This window comes from Lissotriton helveticus, chromosome 9 (assembly GCF_964261635.1).
Source record: "Lissotriton helveticus chromosome 9, aLisHel1.1, whole genome shotgun sequence".
Taxonomy (NCBI): Eukaryota; Metazoa; Chordata; class Amphibia; order Caudata; family Salamandridae; genus Lissotriton; species Lissotriton helveticus.
In genome coordinates this window covers 1,225,035,820-1,225,055,542 of record NC_136070.1, presented here as the reverse complement: position 1 = coordinate 1,225,055,542, position 19,723 = coordinate 1,225,035,820, and the positions used below count along the sequence as shown (strand labels likewise).

At 45.6% G+C, this 19,723-nt stretch overlaps 1 protein-coding gene across 1 annotated transcript in view; it reads left to right on the top strand.

Annotated features, from left to right (window-relative positions):
* Window positions 1-19,211, top strand: part of LOC144782385 (sodium- and chloride-dependent taurine transporter-like) — a 300,110-nt gene extending 280,899 nt beyond the window's left edge. The window contains exons 12-13 of the mRNA XM_078661712.1: window positions 16,125-16,295; window positions 19,011-19,211. Coding sequence (XP_078517838.1) covers window positions 16,125-16,295; window positions 19,011-19,151 — 312 coding nt within the window. The 3' untranslated portion in view covers window positions 19,152-19,211. The remainder of the gene's footprint in view (window positions 1-16,124; window positions 16,296-19,010) is intronic.
* The last annotated feature ends 512 nt before the right edge of the window (window positions 19,212-19,723 follow it).

The following is a 19,723-nucleotide window of genomic DNA, read 5'->3' as shown; positions in this document are numbered from 1 at the left end:
GATGTTTCGGTGCTGCAGGCTGGGGTGGCTGCTCCCCCCGTTGATAGGGATGGCCTCTGGGTTCCCCCTGGCTTGGTGCAGCCGGCATTGCCAGAGTTCACTGGTGTTCCTGGGTGTAGAGTGAATACAGAGAATTTTCTACCAATTAATTTTTTTCAGTTGTTTTTTGACGATGTGTTTTTGCAAGAGATTGTTGAGCAAACCAATTTGTATGCAGAACAATATTTGAGGGCCAACAGTGCCAGCCTTAAGCCCTATTGTAGAGCAATCCGGTGGACTCCCACCAATGTTGAAGAGATGAAGAAGTTTCTGGGATTAACTTTTTTGATGGGCTTGATAAGGAAGTCATCAATTACTTCATATTGGTCCACTAGTCCCTTGATGGTAACAGCTATATTTCCAGCAGTCATAAGTCGTGATCGGTATACGCTTCTTCTTCGGATGATGCATTTTACTGATAATAGTTTAGCGTTGTCACGCGATCACCCTGATTGTGACCGTTTGTTTAAAATTCGGCCTGTCCTTGATCACTTTGTTGATCGTTTTTCTGAGATTTTTGTCCCTGGTAAAGAAATTGCAGTGGATGAGTCTTTGGTGTTGTTCAAGGGCCGCTTGGTTTTTAGGCAATACATTCCTAGTAAGAGGTCACGCTATGGAATCAAACTGTATATGCTGTGTGACAGTGAGACTGTATATGTCTACAATTTCAGGGTGTACACTGGTAAGGAGTCCCGCATTAACCCTCCTGGTTGTCCTTCTACTTTTGGAGTAACTGAGAAAATTGTGTGGGAACTAGGTAGAGGATTATTTAACAAAGGCCATCATTTATATGTAGATAACTTCTACACTGGTGTGCAGTTGTTCAAGGAGTTGGCCAAAGTGGGCACTGTTGCTTGTGGCACAATGCGCAGTAACCGTAAAGGTTTCCCAAATGAACTTGTTTGCAAAAGGCTTGTGCGGGGACAGTCTACGGCATTGCGATGTGGGGAGCTTTTAGCTGTGAAGTATTCAGACAAGAGAGATGTGTACATGCTGACCACTATCCACGATGAAAGTACTGTACCTGTGCCTGTTTGGGGTCAGGGTGCTGAAGTGCGCAAACCTGTGTGCATTCTAGCTTACAATAAGTTCATGGGTGGTGTTGACAGAGTAGATCAGAGGTTGGAACCTTATGCTGCTCTTCGAAAGGCTTACGTTTGGTACAAGAAGTTGGCTATCCATCTGTTCCACTTGGCATCATTTAATGCTTTTGTTGTGTACCAGAAGTCTTGTCCTGAGACGAAGATGACTTTTCTTAAGTTTCAGGAGTCTATAATAGGCAGCCTTGTACTTGTGCAGCAGGCAAGTGTTCCTAGATTTGGAGTGGTGGAGGAAGTGGCTAGATTGCAAGATCGCCACTTTCCTGAATCTATTCCTTCCACTACTGCTAGAGACTTTCCGACTAGAAGATGCAGAGTCTGTTGGCGAAGAGGCGTGCGGAAGGAGTCTCGTATATACTGTCCTGTCTGTCCTTCTAAGCCTGCATTGTGTATGTCAGCTTGTTTTAAATCGTACCACACGCAAAAGAACTATTGGGAGTTTGAATGAGCTGTAAAGTGAATTGCCTGGTCTGCATTCTGTAAAACATTTTTAGTTTGTTTCAAGGATTGGCATTAGTGCAAAGTTTTTATTTTAAGAATTTGTGTTACCTGATTTGTAGGTATTTCCATTTGTTTAGTGTTATTTTCAAAAAAAGAATTCTAAATGTGTTTGTGGTGTGTGCCGGCTGGTGCTTGGCTGGCGGTGTGTGTGGAGTTGCGCTTGGCTGGCGGTGTGTGTGGAGTGGTGCTTGGCTGGCGGTGTGTGTGGAGTGGTGCTTGGCTGGCGGTGTGTGTGGAGTGGTGCTTGGCTGTCTGTGCACGGAGTGGTGCTTTGCTGGCGGTGTGTGTGGAGTGGCGCTTGGCTGGTGGTGTTCGTGGAGTGGTACTTGGCTGTCTGTGCATGGAGTGGTGTTTGGCTGATGGTGTGCGTGGAGTGCTACTTTGCTGTCTGTGCACGGAGTGCTGCTTGGCTGGCGGTGTGTGTGGAGTGGTGCTTGGCTGGCGGTGTGTGTGGAGTGGTGCTTGGCTGGCGGTGTGTGTGGAGTGGTGCTTGGCTGGCGGTGTGTGTGGAGTGCTGCTTGGCTGGCGGTGTGTGTGTGGAGTGGTGCTTGGCTGGCAGTGTGTGTGGAATGGTGCTTGGCTGGCAGTGTGTGTGGAGTGGCGCTTGGCTGGTGGTGTTTGTGGAGTGGTACTTGGCTGGAGGGTGTGCGTGGAGCGGTGTTTAGCTGTCTGTGCACGGAGTGGTGCTTGGCTGGCGGTGTGCGTGGAGAGGCGCTTGGCTGGTGGTGTGCGCTGAGTGTTTGGCTGGCGGTGTGCATGGTCTGGTGCTTGGCTGGTGGTGTGGGTGGACTGGCGCTCGGCTGGCGGTGTGTGAGTAGTTACTTTCTGTTGGTCACTGCACACACTGCTTGTTGAGTGACACTCCACGCAGTCCATCAATTTGTGTAGTTCCAGTGTCAGAAATGTGGGCGTGTGAAAGTGATGGGCCCTTGAATGACGCTGTTTGCTGGTGTGAGTGTTGAAATGTGATGGGTCCGCGGCTGGCGGTGTGAATGTTTTGAATATGTCACACGTACGAAAGGTGTATGAATGGCCTGTAAAGAGGTTGGTGCCTTGACGTGGCTTTACAGCTCACGAGCTGTGAGTCAGTGGTTCAGTTTATCATACTTGCAATTATACACAGTGTATTTCATTTTTGTGAAATTACTTGCGTATACAATTGTATGTACTGAATCATCACTCACCCTCGTGCCAAATCCAACCAGTATGTGTGTGTGCTTGCGGATTAGATGGGTGTGCAGTAATAATTGTTTTTTTTCTCTTTCTGCATTAGGGTGTACCTTGTCCCTTATTGTGATTGTTGTAATGTGTTGCTTTTATTCCAGATGGTGTCAGTGGTCTTGTTTGTATCAGGTATGAAAGGTGCGTGAATGGCCTGTAAAACGGTTGGTGCCTTGTCGTGGCTTTACAGCTCACGAGTTGCGAGTCACTGGTTCGGTTTTTATGCATTTATTTATTGACAGAGCATTTCATTTTTTTGAAATATCTTGTTAATAAAATTTTATATAATGAACCATCACTCGCCCTCGTGCCAAATCCAACCTGTATGTGTGTGTCTTTGAGGAATAGATAGCCGTGCTTGAATGTTTGACTTTTGAGTAACTCTGTTAAGGTGAGGTACCCTTTTACTCGGGAGAACAAGGGGAACGCTGGGTGGTAGGACATTTTTGCCGGCACGGCGATCCCACGGCAAAATTTTTGGATAAGTGCTATTTTTACCTAATTAAGGTTTGCAAGGAGTTCTGGGTAGGAAAACATTGGGGGACCCACGCATGCCATACCTCCCTGGACTCCCCCGGGTGTCTACTTTTCAGAAATGTGTGAGTTTGGTAGGTTTCCCTAGATGGCTGTCTCGCACGGGGCCAGAAACCCAGGTAACCCCTCTTGCAAAAGCTGGAGAATTCATGTCCACCAGCTTTTGCAAGAGGGGTTACCCGGGTTTTTGGCCCCGTGCGAGACAGCCATCTAGGGAAACCTACCAAACCCACACATTTCTGAAAAGTAGACACCCGGGGGCTTCCAAGGAGGTATGGCTTGCGTGGATCCTCCAACGTTCCTTTACCCAGAATCCCTTGCAAACCTCATTTTTTGCTTGGAAAAAATCATTTTTTTTCACACGTTTTAGTGTGGGAAAGCGTGGCATCACTGGGCTCACACAAATTACCTCCCACCCAGCGTTCCCCAAGGTCTCCCGATAAAAATGGTACCTCACTTGCGTGGGTAGGCATAGCGGCTGCTTTAGGAAAAGGCCCAATTCATACTGTGGAGACGAAAACATTACCTTTAGCCAAATAATCTTATTTTTTGAGGGGGTCACCTGAGTTTTTGGCCCGGGGCTTGGCAGGCATCTTTGGAAACTACCAAACCCAAACAGTTCTGAGAACTAGACACCCGGGGGAGTCCAGGGTGGTATGGCATGCGTGGGTCCCCCAATGTTTTCCTACCCAGAAACCCCTGCAAACCTGAAATTTTTGTCCAAAAACCACCTTTCCATACTTTTATGGGTGGGATCTCGCTGCCGGAACAAATGTCCTACCACCCAGCGTTTCCCTTGTTCTCCCGAGTAAAATGATACCTCACTTGTGTGGGTGGGCCAAAGGCAAGTGACTTAGGCTGGGGTGCTTAATTTGTAAAACGTAAATATGAGTAAAAACTACCTTTTTCAAAATTCATTTTTGGGGTGTTCTGCTTTGGGGCACCCACACAAGTGAGGTATCCTTTTACTCGGGAGAACAAGGGGAACGCAGGGTGGTACGACTTTTTTGCCGGCACGGCGATCCCACGCCAAAAAGTTTGGAAAAGTGCAATTTTTACCTAATTTTAAGGTTTGCAGAGAGTTCTGGGTAGGAAAACATTGGGGGACCCATGCATGCCATACCTCCCTGGACTCCCCCGGGTGTCTAGTTTTCAGAACTGTTTGGGTTTGCTACTTTGCAAAGAATACCACCGAGCCCCGGGCCACAAATTCAGACCCCCCCCCAAAATCAAGGTAGTTTTGCAATAAGGTAATGTAAATTCACCACCGTACGATTTGAACCGTTTCCTGTTGCAGCCACTATGTCTACCCACGCAAGTGAGGTACCGTTTTTTTCGGGAGACCTGGGGGCACGCTGGGTGGGTGGAAATTTGTTGATCTACGCAGATTCCAGAACTTTCCACCACAGAAATGTGAGGAAAATGTGTTTTTTTGGTCACATTTTTATTTTTTCAAGGAGTTCTGGGTAGGAAAACATTGGGGGACCCACGCATGCCATACCTCCCTGGACTCCCCCGGGTGTCTACTTTTCAGAAATGTGTGGGTTTGGTAGGTTTCCCTAGATGGCTGTCTCGCACGTGGCCAGAAACCCAGGTAGCCCCTCTTGCAAAAGCTGGAGAATTCATGTCCACCAGCTTTTGCAAGAGGGGTTACCCGGGTTTTTGGCCCCGTGCGAGACAGCCATCTAGGGAAACCTACCAAACACACACATTTCTGAAAAGTAGACACCCGGGGGCTTCCAAGGAGGTATGGCTTGCGTGGATCCTCCAACGTTCCTTTACCCAGAATCCCTTGCAAACCTCATTTTTTGCTTGGAAAAAATCATTTTTTTTCACACGTTTTAGTGTGGGAAAGCGTGGCATCACTGGGCTCACACAAATTACCTCCCACCCAGCGTTCCCCAAGGTCTCCTGATAAAAATGGTACCTCACTTGCGTGGGTAGGCATAGCGGCTGCTTTAGGAAAAGGCCCAATTCATACTGTGGAGACGAAAACATTACCTTTAGCCAAATAATCTTATTTTTTGAGGGGGTCACCTGAGCTTTTGGCCCGGGGCTTGGCAGGCATCTTTGGAAACTACCAAACCCAAACAGTTCTGAGAACTAGACACCCGGGGGAGTCCAGGGTGGTATGGCATGTGTGGGTCCCCCAATGTTTTCCTACCCAGAAACCCCTGCAAACCTGAAATTTTGGTCCAAAAACCAACTTTTCCATACTTTTTTGGGTGGGATCTCGCTGCCGGAACAAATGTCCTACCACCCAGCGTTTCCCTTGTTCTCCCGAGTAAAATGATACCTCACTTGTGTGGGTGGGCCAAAGGCAAGTGACTTAGGCTGGGGTGCTTAATTTGTAAAACGTAAATATGAGTAAAAACTACCTTTTTCAAAATTCATTTTTGGGGTGTTCTGCTTTGGGGCACCCACACAAGTGAGGTATCCTTTTACTCGGGAGAACAAGGGGAACGCAGGGTGGTACGACTTTTTTGCCGGCACGGCGATCCCACGCCAAAAAGTTTGGAAAAGTGCAATTTTTACCTAACTTTAAGGTTTGCAGAGAGTTCTGGGTAGGAAAACATTGGGGGACCCATGCATGCCATACCTCCCTGGACTCCCCCGGGTGTCTAGTTTTCAGAACTGTTTGGGTTTGCTACTTTGCAAAGAATACCACCGAGCCCCGGGCCACAAATTCAGATCCCCCCCCCCAAAATCAAGGTAGTTTTGCAATAAGGTAATGTAAGTTCACCACCGTACGATTTGAACCGTTTCCTGTTGCAGCCACTATGTCTACCCACGCAAGTGAGGTACCGTTTTTTTCGGGAGACCTGGGGGCACGCTGGGTGAGTGGAAATTTGTTGATCCACGCAGATTCCAGAACTTTCCACCACAGAAATGTGAGGAAAATGTGTTTTTTTGGTCACATTTTTATGTTTTCAAGGGATTCTGGGTAACAAAACCTGGGGGTAGGCAGACGAGTCACCCCATCCTGAATTCCCGTGGGTGTCTAGTTTTCAAAAATGTATAGGTTTGCTAGGTTTCCCTAGGTGCTGGCAGAGCTACGGCGCAAAAACAAAAGGTAGTCTTTTTGTCCGAATCGTGCTAAATTTCACTGGGAAATTGAGGTGCGACCATGCTGCGTTTTGCGCTGTTTTATGTCGCAGCCACTATGCCTACCCACGCAAGTGAGGTACCATTTTTTTCGGGAGACCTGGGGGCACGCTGGGTGGGTGGAAATTTGTTGATCCACGCAGATTCCAGAACTTTCCACCACAGAAATGTGAGGAAAATGTGTTTTTGTGGTCAAATTTTTATGTTTGTAAGGGATTCTGGGTAACAAAACCTGGGGGTAGGCAGACGAGTCACCCCATCCTGAATTGCCCTGGGTGTCTAGTTTTCAGAAATGTATAGGTTTGCTAGTTTTCCCTAGGTGCTGGCAGAGCTACGGCGTAAAAACAAAAGGTAGTCTTTTTGTCCGAATCGTGCTAAATTTCACTGGGAAATTGAGGTGCGACCATGCTGCGTTTTGCGCGGTTTCATGTCGCAGCCACTATGCCTACCCACGCAAGTGAGGTACCATTTTTTTTGGGAGACCTGGGGGCACGCTGGGTGGGTGGAAATTTGTTGATCCACGCAGATTCCAGAACTTTTCACCACAGAAATGTGAGGAAAATGTGTTTTTTTGGTCAAATTTTTATGTTTGTAAGGGATTCTGGGTAACAAAACCTGGGGGTAGGCAGACGAGTCACCCCATCCTGAATTGCCCTGGGTGTCTAGTTTTCAGAAATGTATAGGTTTGCTAGGTTTCCCTAGGTGCTGGCAGAGCTACGGCGTAAAAACAAAAGGTAGTCTTTTTGTCCAAATCGTGCTAAATTTCACTGGGAAATTGAGGTGCGACCATGCTGCGTTTTGCGCGGTTTCATGTCGCAGCCACTATGCCTACCCACGCAAGTGAGGTACCATTTTTTTCGGGAGACCTGGGGGCACGCTGGGTGGGTGGAAATTTGTTGATCCACGCAGATTCCAGAACTTTCCACCACAGAAATGTGAGGAAAATGTGTTTTTTTGGTCAAATTTTTATGTTTGTAAGGGATTCTGGGTAACAAAACCTGGGGGTAGGCAGACGAGTCACCCCATCCTGAATTGCCCTGGGTGTTTAGTTTTCAGAAATGTATAGGTTTGCTAGGTTTCCCTAGGTGCTGGCAGAGCTACGGCGCAAAAACAAAAGGTAGTCTTTTTGTCCGAATCGTGCAAAATTTCACTGGGAAATTGAGGTGCGACCATGCTGCGTTTTGCGCTGTTTCATGTCGCAGCCACTATGCCTACCCACGCAAGTGAGGTACCATTTATTTCGGGAGACCTGGGGGCACGCTGGGTGGATGGAAATTTGTTGATCCACGCAGATTCCAGAACTTTCCACCACAGAAATGTGAGGAAAATGTGTTTTTTTGGTCAAATATTTTTGTTTGAAAGGGATTCTGGGTAACAAAACCTGGGGGTAGGCAGACGAGTCACCCCATCCTGAATTGCCCTGGGTGTCTAGTTTTCAGAAATGTATAGGTTTGCTAGGTTTCCCTAGGTGCTGGCAGAGCTACGGCGCAAAAACAAAAGGTAGTCTTTTTGTCCGAATCGTGCAAAATTTCACTGGGAAATTGAGGTGCGACCATGCTGCGTTTTGCGCTGTTTCATGTCGCAGCCACTATGCCTACCCACGCAAGTGAGGTACCATTTATTTCGGGAGACCTGGGGGCACGCTGGGTGGATGGAAATTTGTTGATCCACGCAGATTCCAGAACTTTCCACCACAGAAATGTGAGGAAAATGTGTTTTTGTGGTCAAATTTTTTTGTTTGAAAGGGATTCTGGGTAACAAAACCTGGGGGTAGGCAGACGAGTCACCCCATCCTGAATTGCCCTGGGTGTCTAGTTTTCTAAAATGTATAGGGTTGCTAGGTTTCCCTAGGTGCTGGCAGAGCTACGGCGCAAAAAGAAAAGGTAGTCTTTTTGTCCGAATCGTGCTAAATTTCACTGGGAAATTGAGGTGCGACCATGCTGCGTTTTGCGCTGTTTCATGTCGCAGCCACTATGCCTACCCACGCAAGTGAGGTACCATTTTTTTCGGGAGACCTGGGGGCACGCTGGGTGGGTGGAAATTTGTTGGTCCACGCAGATTCCAGAACTTTCCACCACAGAAATGTGAGGAAAATGTGTTTTTTTGGTCAAATATTTATGTTTGCAAGGGATTCTGGGTAACAAAACCTGGGGGTAGGCAGACGAGTCACCCCATCCTGAATTGCCCTGGGTGTCTAGTTTTCAAAAATGTATAGGTTTGCTAGGTTTTCCTAGGTGCTGGTTGAGCTACGGCTCAAAAACAAAAGGTAGTCTCTTTGTCCAAAGAGCTTAAGATTTCACTGGGAAATTGAGGAGCGACCACGTTGCATTTTGTGCCGTTTCCCGTCGTAGGCACAAGGCCGACCCACACAAGTGAGGTACCATTTTTTTCGGGAGACCTGGGGGCACGCTGGGTGGGTGGAAATTTGTTGATCCACGCAGATTCCAGAACTTTCCACCACAGAAATGTGAGGAAAATGTGTTTTTTTTGTCAAAATCTGAGCTTTGCAAGGGATTCTGGGTAACAAAACCTGGTGGTAGGCAGTCGAGTCATCCCATCCTGAATTCCCCTGGGTGTCTACTTTTCAAAAATGTATAGGTTTGCTAGGTTTCCCTAGGTGCCGGAAGAACTAGGGTGCAAAAACTACAGGTAGGCACTTTGCCAAAAAAGGGTCAATTTGTAACTGCAAAATTTAGGTGTGACCACGTTGCATTTTGCGCCGTTTCCTGTCGCAGGCACAAGGCGTTTTTATCGGGACACTTGGGGTAATTCAGATTTGTAAATCAACTGTTATTACCAATTGAGCTTTCTTGCATTTCTCCCTTTGAATGAAAGATATTGTGTAGAAAAAAAAACTTTATGAAAAATGACCAATAATTCTCATGCTAGTATGAGTATTCCCAACTTTGAAAATGTGCAATTATATACTGTTTCTGAACTCTATAATTTGTACCCAATTCATACATACATAGGTGTCTTTCATACAGATTATTCCATGTGTACATTTTCCAAGACAAAGTGCACTATACCCAGTAAATGAAAAAATACCATTGCAAGTTGCTGCTCAGTTTTTGGATCTGGGTTCGTCGGGTTCTTGGTGAAACTACAAGTCCCATATATCCCCACAACCAGGAAGGTCTAACGGATGTAACGGTATATTGCTTTCCAAGAGCTGTCAAAATTAGAGAAAGTTATAGGTGAAAACGTTGAGACAAAAGGCTGTTGTTTTCAACAAATTTTCAAATATTCCAATATCTAACTGTTAGTTTCTATAACGAAACCTTCATGGATTTAGACAAATGACCCCTTTCTGAATTCAGAATTTTGTCTATTTTTCGAAAATGTAAAGCTTTCCAGGATCCATTATTGCTTTCAAACTCATTTCTACCATTAACTGGAAGGAGGTGGAAAACTCTAAAAATAGCAAAAATAGGCTATGTCCCAGAAAAATGCCAAAACTGAGTGAAAAATTTCGGTTCTCTGACAAAACACTGTCATTCCCTAAAAGCTGAGAAAATGGAGAATTCAGCCCCACAAACCCTTTTTTGATACCATTTTCAGGGGAAAAGCCAGAGGCTTTCATTTGCAGCCCGTTTTTCCCATTTTTCTGAAAAAAACAAAAAAACCACTATATTTTGGTTAATTTCTGGGACCCCTCCAAGGGAATCCACAAACCCTGGGCGCCTTTAGAATCCCCATGATGTTGGAAGAAAAGGACGCAAATTTGGCGCGGATCCCTTATGTGGTCAAAAAGTTACAAGGACCTAAGCGCGCACTACCCCAAAACACCAAAAAAAGCCTTAGCACAGGAGGGGGAAAAGGCCTAGCAGCGAAGGGGTTAAGAAGCTCTCTAAATATCATAAGCAGTTTCACCATTCCTCGAGCCAAGACGCCAGGAGAGGCTGGATCAAGGGGGAGCCAGATTTACATGATTGTAACTCGTCCAGCTCAAATAAACTGGAGTAATCTGTTACAGTCAGATGAAGGCTCAGACCAAACATCAAAGCTAGGCACATTCCTAGCAGCCGCCAGAAAGAAAGAGTACATAAATGCTATCTTATCAGAAAAAACAATTCCAAGAGTATTGCAGCTAGTCCCAGACAGAGGGGTGGAAGAGAAAACCCTTGCTATAGATATTTATGTGCATTTATTGGTCACAATATCAGGAACTTCGTGAGTTTTGGTCTGTGCTCATTTATGGACTTCTCTTCACCTGAAAAGGGACACAGGTGTTCACAAGGAAACGTCCTGGTATTAATCAACTACCCCTCATGCTACCCACCACATGTAGGTGTCTCATTGACTCATGAAATGTTCTTTTCTTCTCCAGAGGGGGCCCCTTTTAAAGTAGGCTTTTAACCCCTTGGCTGGGGCAGTAATTCCGCAGCAGCGTGGGAGGGTGGGGGGGCCGGGCAGTGCCACCATGCTCGTGACGGAACCACTCCATCACGAGCCACGGGCGCGCTGTGCTTGTGACGGAGTGGTTCCGTCACAGCCCCGCCCGCTCAATAGAATGCGCCGCGCAGGCGTGAAATCACTGCAGCGCAGGCGCGGCAGCCGGGCCGTGACGGAACCACTCCGTCACCAGCACAGCGTGTCCGTGGCTGGTGACGGAGTGGTTCCGTCACCAGCATGGATGTGGTTAGGCAAACTGCACTTAAATTACTATTTTAATTTCAAACAATTTGTTACTTGAAATTCAAATAGGAAGTTGAGGAAATTCTGAAGAAATTGAAACATCTGTATAACAGGACCATTTCTGCAATCCACTAGAAGGGTAATAGTGCACAGATCACCAGCTCAATAGTTCAACACGCCTGGCCTGTTGGAACCCGAGTTCAGATGCCCTATGTCCACAGAATCTGTTTTCCAGGGAAGAACATGTCCATGGTGTGCTTCATGCTTTAGACACCTGCTAAATTTGCTACTCATTATACATTTTATTTTGCTTTTGCCATAGTATCTTTCTGTTCCGTTGGATACAAGGATTGCTGTTAACCTGTATTTATTTTTTGCTAACGAGAAATAGAGTAGTTCGTCTCTCATTAGAACAAACACATTTTAATTTCCAGCAATACATTGTTTGAAATTAAAATAAGAATTATGTCTCTCGTTAGCAGAAATGCACAACTCTCTCGTCAGCTCAAAAATAAACAAAGATTAACAGCAGCTCTGTAGTGGCTCATTTTGTATCCAATAAATGGGTGTATAACATAACATACCATACAGCATTCCTCTAAATATATGCAGACACAAACAAGTTATAATTTAAACATATAGAAAAAGTAGCTAATGATGTTAGGATCACCTCTAGTACTTCTGTTGCTGATCAATGTACCATCCTGATGAATTAAATCAACACGTTTTTTGCTCTCTGCAAGACCTCAATAGGGCTTTGGGGGGGTGCCCGGCCGACCGGCGGGAGGCCTGCTACCACCGGGGGGTTTTGGGAGCCCGGGGGGGGGAGCTAGGGCCAGCACCGTACTTGGGCTGGCTGTTATTTGGGCTGGTGGCAGGATTGGGCTCTGGTTGGGCTTTGTTTGGGCTGGGGAAATTAAATCCAGCCATTTTGTGTCACTGGCCACCATTTCGGTGGCAGTGACACAGCAGCCGGTCAGGGGGTCGGAGACGGAGCGTTTTTTCCCGCCCGCCCTCCCTATGTGCATTAGGGGGGCCGGAGGGGGGGGGTTGTGTGCGTTGATTCGGCCAGAGGGTTTTCAGGTGTGAGGCGGATGTTGGGAGCCAGTGCATCAAAGGGGTGTTTGTTATTGTAAAGGGAGTTTGTGTCGCTGGAACAGGTGCTGGTGTGCGTTGATGACGGTGGGCGTTTCTTCCTAGTCAATGGGGGAAAATGGTAGGAGGCCTGGGTTGTTGGACAGGGGGGGATTATATATGACAAGGTATTTAGTTAGGTAGTGAGGTGGGGGTGGGGGGTTGTTAGGTAGTTCATATTTAGTGAGGTTTCATTTTGTACGGCACAGGCCAAGGGTTTTTTGTGTTTGTAAGGTGCACCTTCTTCCAATAAAGCGGCCTTTGTCACACCATAAATTGTGTCTGTGGTCGGTGCTGCCTCCCCCTCCCCCCGATGGGCCCCAATCCTTCTTCCTTTCGAAAGTACAGGGAATTTAATGTTACCATAAGTGCCTTTGTTGAGACTTTTATAATTGAATGCCCTCTATCAGTGCTACTACATTCGTTTTTTATTACAGACGTGTTCTGACTGGAGAATACACTGTACCAAGATAATCGCACCACTACTGGCAATAAAGTAAGGGCTGTATTTTGCAATACCTTGTGCCAGTGCAGTGTTACCAAAAGTGTCAGAAACTGCCGCAAAGTGTTGAATTGGGATTTAAGTTTCCAGTACGAAACTTGTTTTATGTTGGAAAGAAACCCAAAGGAATGCAATGTTCTTGTTTTTGCATCACAACACTGATACTCCGAACACATAGCCATCGACAAGAAATAACACAATAGTCACTATGAAGAATAAAACACTTTTTTCTACATTTCTACGTTAAAGGCAAATTAACCCTAATGGTAGTTTTGAGGCCTTCTTTGTAAAGCGTGCAGTTTTCTCTAGGAGAAATAACAGATTCAGTTGTTTGTTCAAAGTAAAAGTTCCATTTGAATTTTTCATTAATCTAATATAAATGCAATAATTTTAACTATTATTCTGTGCAATTAATACTGTTTAAGGTAACACGTTTTCATTCACATTTGGTCATAAAAATAACGGGGCATATTATCAAGAAATGGTCGTTAAAATTATCGCCGCTTTAGCGGCTGGAAACTGTTGCTGAAGCGGCGATAATGGGCTTGATAATATACTGTTGTGAAATCCCATAGAAGCCCATGTTCTGGTGTGAACATGGGCTTCTATTGGAATTCTGTTAATGATGATGTCATAACACGCCTCGAAACCCAAGCTGACATCATGCAATAATGGAACATTCAAGAATGCCTATTGTTGGTGGATGCTAGCTGTGCAGAGCTGTGTAAAAAGAGATATCCTTTTTTTTCAGTGAATTGCTCCATTAAGGTAGGTGTATCCTTTTTCATGAAATGTCCCTCAGTGTATCTCCAAAGTGTGAATGTAAATTATCACTTCGTCCATATATATATATATTTTTATGAACCTGCTTTATATATAACAGCCTGCCAAATGAACATGAATAACAGCCTCTTTCATAAGCAATAGCTCATTGGAGCCTTTTTTGGGAGAATTAGCACAACATTTTATGCATAAATTATTTATGCAAAGTCCAGTGACATTATCAAGGAAGCCCTGAATGTAGTGCCATTGCTTTCCTGGCGGAATAGGCTGACACTCCACTGTAGTCTTTCTGTTGCTTTTGGTACTGGGGGCCGATATTACAGCATCGCTGCAAGACCGGCTCCCACCGCTCCAAAATCTTCCCCACCCCTCCAGCCTCCCAGTCCAATTCCCTGATGCCCGCAACGGCCAGCATAAACCAACATTTGAGTACTACTAATGTGGTCGGATTTACTCAGTGGCGGTTGGTGGCATTTGAAAGTGGTGAGGCATAAACGTTGCGTGCAAGTCTAACTATTATAAGACAGGATCAAGGGTAATCATTTTCGGGAAAAAAAAGAGTGGGCAAATCATTGTTTTCACCTTTTTTTATCCAGTTGTTGGAAGTAGTCATATTTGGTGCAGGTAAGAGGGGCGGGGCGGGCGGGTGGGGGGAGTCGACATTGGTAAGTGGGTTTAATTTTATATACTTTGTTCCCTCATCGGTTGTCGACTCCCACACCTCACCGCTCTTACCTGCACCGGCCGCCACTGGTTGGCAGGGTACAACTGTCGCTGAATAGAGGGACAGCTGATATCTGCACAGAGGCAGAAAGTAACCTCAGAGAGACAAGCTGCCACTCGAATGTTTCATTGACACAGTATGCACAGCCAGAGGAATGGGCTGTAATTAAAAACGATGTACCAACAACTGAGTGAGAGGGGTTTCTTTATCGGCACATTGCAGATGTTATCATGCATTATGAAAGACTGTGTTGAAAGTACAGAACAATATGGTGGATCGGAAATTAGAGGCATGTGGTATCCTTGTGTTAGTGCTGAATCGCCATGGATTATGTATAAAGCACGCAGACGTTTCATAATTTGGTTTTGATACATATTTTGTCCAAACTTTTGCCTCATGTAGGCAGACCGTGGGAATCTGATTCAGACAGTGCATTATTTATTTTAAACCCCAAAAAGGGCTCAATACGTTTTCCTGCGCGCCTGTTTCCAGTCAGTAGGCTTCAGTGAGAGGCTGCAGTCATATATAAAAACCACACAAAGTGCACGGAGGTTGACGAGGTAGTTGACTCTAGGCCTGGAAACTCAGGGCCCAATTATGGAGGCGTGAACACTTTTACGCCCCTGTTATGCCACTTTTTGTGAAGCTGCGGCAGCGTAAATAATATGCCAGATTGTGCCATATTCATGAAGTGACGCATCTAAGTAGATGCACCACTTTGTAAAGGCCTGGGGCTGCATTATACTTGCGTCAGGTATAATATATGCAGGGTGGGTGTTCCCCCGCAATAAACGGTCAAAGAAGTGGCACAGTGGAATCTATGAGATTTCACTGCGATACTTCTAGGACTCTACTACATCAATATCTTACGCCTGCCTTACAGCAGGCCCGTATGACTGACGCAGGCCCTTTCACATGAGACTTGCCCCATGTGAAAGGATACATTACCGTAGTAGCATCTGTTTTCAGACACATCACAGCAATGCGCCACTTTTGCGCCTACAGATAAGTCAGAAATACTGGCATATCTGTAACTCCTTGCGATATAGAGCGCTGTACATTAAATACGGTACATCCATCCTCGCAAGCAGGGCACAGTGAAACCTGTTGTATCGCTGTTTTCACGCAGCGATGCAACAGTTTTCTTAAATGACCCTCTCAATGTTTGCCAGAACTTCCAAAATGTGTGGGTTTACTAATGAAGAGACTGGGGAGTACTGAAATACACACGCTCTTATACAGTAGCCAAACATAATGTAGTATAAAACATGAGATGCAAAATAAAAATGCACTTACCCATGTGCTGGCACCTTGGCTCGTCTCCACCGGTCCTCGACTCCTCATGCGTCAGTTCCTCAGCATCTGCAGCACTTCTACACACCAATCCAGACACTGCTCTAATGCTGCTGTTAGCAGCGCCAGGATTTGCTGGAGTGTGCTCCTCGACGCTACAGCAGTGTGGAGAGGTTTACATCGCACGTCAGGCTCGCCATTGCAAGACAGCCATCCAAAGGGACATGCACTGCGAAAACTAGTGTAGTGAGCACCTCACCCCTGCTGCCAGTCAGCACCAGTAGCCCCGCCCCCAAACACGTTGCGAGTGGGGAAAACAAAAATTAAATGGTAATAAATGCATTTTAATGCCATTTTATTTTTCACCTTTCTGGTGCTGGCAGCAGGGGGTCAACGCTCCTCTGCCCTAAAAGAGGGCAGATTTGCTACAGGGTACGGGAATTATAGCATTTAGGATTTTCGGGATTGCAGCATTTCTTGGATGTTGTTCTGCTTCATCTGTTGGCATTGCCTTCATAACTAAAATTCTTCATCCATTTTTGTGTTTCAGAGTTGCTTTATCTTTTCCCTGGTCAAATACACACCTCTGACGTACAACAAAACCTACACATATCCTGACTGGGCGATCGGCCTGGGCTGGTGCCTGGCTCTCTCCTCCATGATCTGTATCCCGATGGTAGTGGCCATCCGCATTGTACAGTCGAAAGGGTCACTCATTGAGGTGAAGGTGCATGTTGTATGGTTGGAAAGAACCTCTATATACAAATACCCACACGTACACAGAAGCAGTAATATTTACATGGTCTTATAGTCACACGGGCAGATTTACAAGCCCTCTGCGCCACCAGTACACTTTGTGATGTACTGGTTGCGCATGCTACTGCTCAATATTTACAAGGCCAGGAAAAGCCACCTTGCGAGGCTTTTCCTGTCCTGGTAAACATGGCCCCTTTACACGCAGCACTTTGCGTGAAAGGGGCGTTCCATGGTTGTTGCTGTGGGTGTTCCCAAGCAACACCCATGTAACGAGACACATTTCCAGATTGACGAGGAATCGTAAATCTGGAAATGCATGTGAATGCTACGCCTCATAGGGGAGGTGTGGGAGGCGCAACAAGGAGAAATGTTTTCATTTCTCCTAGTTTTTTCCTCTTTCAATGTGTGCTGAATTCTACAGCATGCATTGAAAGAGGAAAATGCCTGTAGTGATTGTTTTCGTGCAGAACAGTGCCCCTTCCTGTACAAAAACAATCTCCCACGGTGCAGGCATCCTTGCACCATGGTGCAAGGGTGCTTGCGTCGGCGCATGGCTGCGGTTTGTGCTCCAGCGCAGGGGGAAGCACAGAGATGCAATATATTGTTGTAAATATGTCACATCCCTGTGCTTTGAAAGTGACTCAGTGTGGCGCAGCCAAATGGCTTGCGGAATGCACTGAGTCACTTTCATTGTAAATCTGCCCCACAGTTTTCTTGTGGTCAAGTATGCAATTTTTCCATGACATTTGTTAGAGTTTTAGTAGCAGGCACAAACCCCTCTATATATGCACCTATATGAACATAGAAGCAGCAGTTATAACATTGTCTGATATACACATCGCTTGTAGTGTAATATATATGTTCCTCCTTATATGAATGTTTCTGCTTACCACAGAAAGTATAGTTCAATGTACAATGACACATGTATGACAATAACCCCTAGCAATATAAACTGTCACGTTTTGCTAATTCAGTGTATTTGGAAGTCCTGTAAGATTCGGAAAGCTAATGTATAAATCTGTTTCAACAATCTCAGGCTTACAATGGTGGTCCAAATACAGATGCTTACAATGTTTCTCTGGCCAATGCATCAGTTGTAACCTGTTTGTAATGAACGATGGCATAGTGGTGCATGGTTGACATCTAGCGGACAGTTAGAGTATGACACTGTAGAATACCTTCCATGGTGTATTTATTTATACTTTGAAATAAGCACATAGCAAGTCAGATAAATCTTCAAAGGACTATAATGTGTAAGTCTTAAACAGGATTAACTTGCATCCTGGAGCCGATCATGAAAATTAGGCCTAGCGTTCTAGATATATAGTGAGGTCTCAGGGTACTTATTATTTGCCTACAACAACATTAGATGTGTATGGCCTCTGGGCCTTATAGTTAGAGAATATGTATGCAACAGACATTGAGCCAAATTCAACCCGGTATCTCCACACCTAAATATACAAAACATTGAAAATAACGTAATTTATGAGTGCAAACTCCTAATTGATGGAACCGGGAATAGTGTCAATTTTAAATCACAAATGGGCTTTCCGACCAGCGTGTTACAATTCCCTTTTGGGCTAATCTGCTCTTAGGGTTGATTTGTGCATATTTCCATGTGGATCCATTTACAAGCGTTAATGAAATGCAAATGTGCAGATTTGTGGGAATTCAGCGTTTTACAGTTTTTTTTGCAGCTGTGTAAATGGTCTGAGATTTACTTCTGTCAACAGCAGGGGTAAAAATCCGTTTTCAGGATGAAAATGAGAGGGGACACCCACAGAATTGATGGTGGGTGTAGGGAGAGGTGTTGATTCCATAGTGAAACATTTAAGCCTGCTGAGGAAGTGGAACACAGACAAATACAAATGGAATGTGTAAAGCCACCTCAGTACGACATTTCCTCACGTGGAAAAGTATATATGTGCATTTCTACATGTGTAAATGACTATTCATGACAGTACTATGAATCTGTGTCAGCTTCCTGGTAGTATAAGTGAAATTATTTCAGAAGTCCACCCCAGATGTCTTGTGAGGCGACCCAGTGTCATTTATTAATATTACTCTGTGGAAGAAACAGGACTGAAAATGGAATGTTGGAAGCATGATGCCCTGATTTTTCTGGGTCCCAACTACATACAATCTGATCCGGCGGGCTGGCAGGACAGAAGGATGGTGATGCAAGCCTTTGAACGTCATTAATCAAGGAGAACATTTAACAAATATTCTGAGCAATCAGGAACTCCTTCCTTATCAATTGTCTCACTTACTACGGACTCTTTATGCTCCCCGAATTGACATCTTCTCGTTGTTTGAACTCACCTACCCTCAGAAATTGTCAATTGTCTCGTGTTTATAGAGGTTATTTTTAAACACATTTCATCAACCCTTTGTGAGACTTTTGGAACTATGTTTACTGGCAGCATACCTAACAGCTGTCCACAAAGGTTTCCAGTTTTAATAGTCTACCATTTACATTGTTGCTTTACAATTGACTTTGCGATAAAAAGTTTACAACATGTTTTGTCTTATAGTAGTCACAAAAGTGCAGAATGCCTACACCCATCAACCAGAAACTCTATCGGAGATGGGGCAAAATCTGATTATGGCGTGCTATTACTGAAGATAGCATGCCAGCTCGCTGGCGCTCTCTAACGACCCCTTTCTCTTATTGTTACAGAGGATAATATCAGTGGCTGCCCCTCGAGAGCTCAACCGCTGGGCCAAGGAGACCGAAGCAGCCACCCCATTCTGTCCCAACGGGGTCGCCAATGGAGACTTCACCAAGCCAACCCATGTCATTGTGGAGACCACGATGTAAGTTTTTTCTCCTCTTCACCGTGCAGCGGGAGGAGATGCAGACCAGCTTCCACTGACCTCCGCTCACCACGAATTATTGCTGTACGAGAAGGTTTGACCAGCTCCACTGGGCCTCCTCACATCTGGATCTCTGGAGGCTATTGAGGGTTGGACCAGTTTTATCAGACCTCACATCTGGGACACCGGCTGCTGTTGAGGGTTGGGCCACTTGCACACCACTTCAGTGCATCTCAGACTCTGGCTGCATGTGAGGGCTGGACCCATTTCAGCAGACTTCCTCACATCTGGGACTTCAGCTGCTGGTGAGGGATGGTCCAGTTTCACCAGACCTCCTTGCATCTCGGACTTTGGCTGCTGGTGAGGGTTGAGCCAGTTTCACAGGATCTCCATGCATCTCTCACTCTAGCTGCTTGTGAGGGTTCGACCCATTTCACCAGATCTTCTTGCATCTCAGACTCCGGCTGCATGATGTGTGGACTAGTTTCCCCAGACTTAGTCAAATCTGGGACTCCGGCTGCTGTTGAGGACTGGACCGGTTTCCCCAGACCTCAGTGCATCTCAAACTGTGGCTTC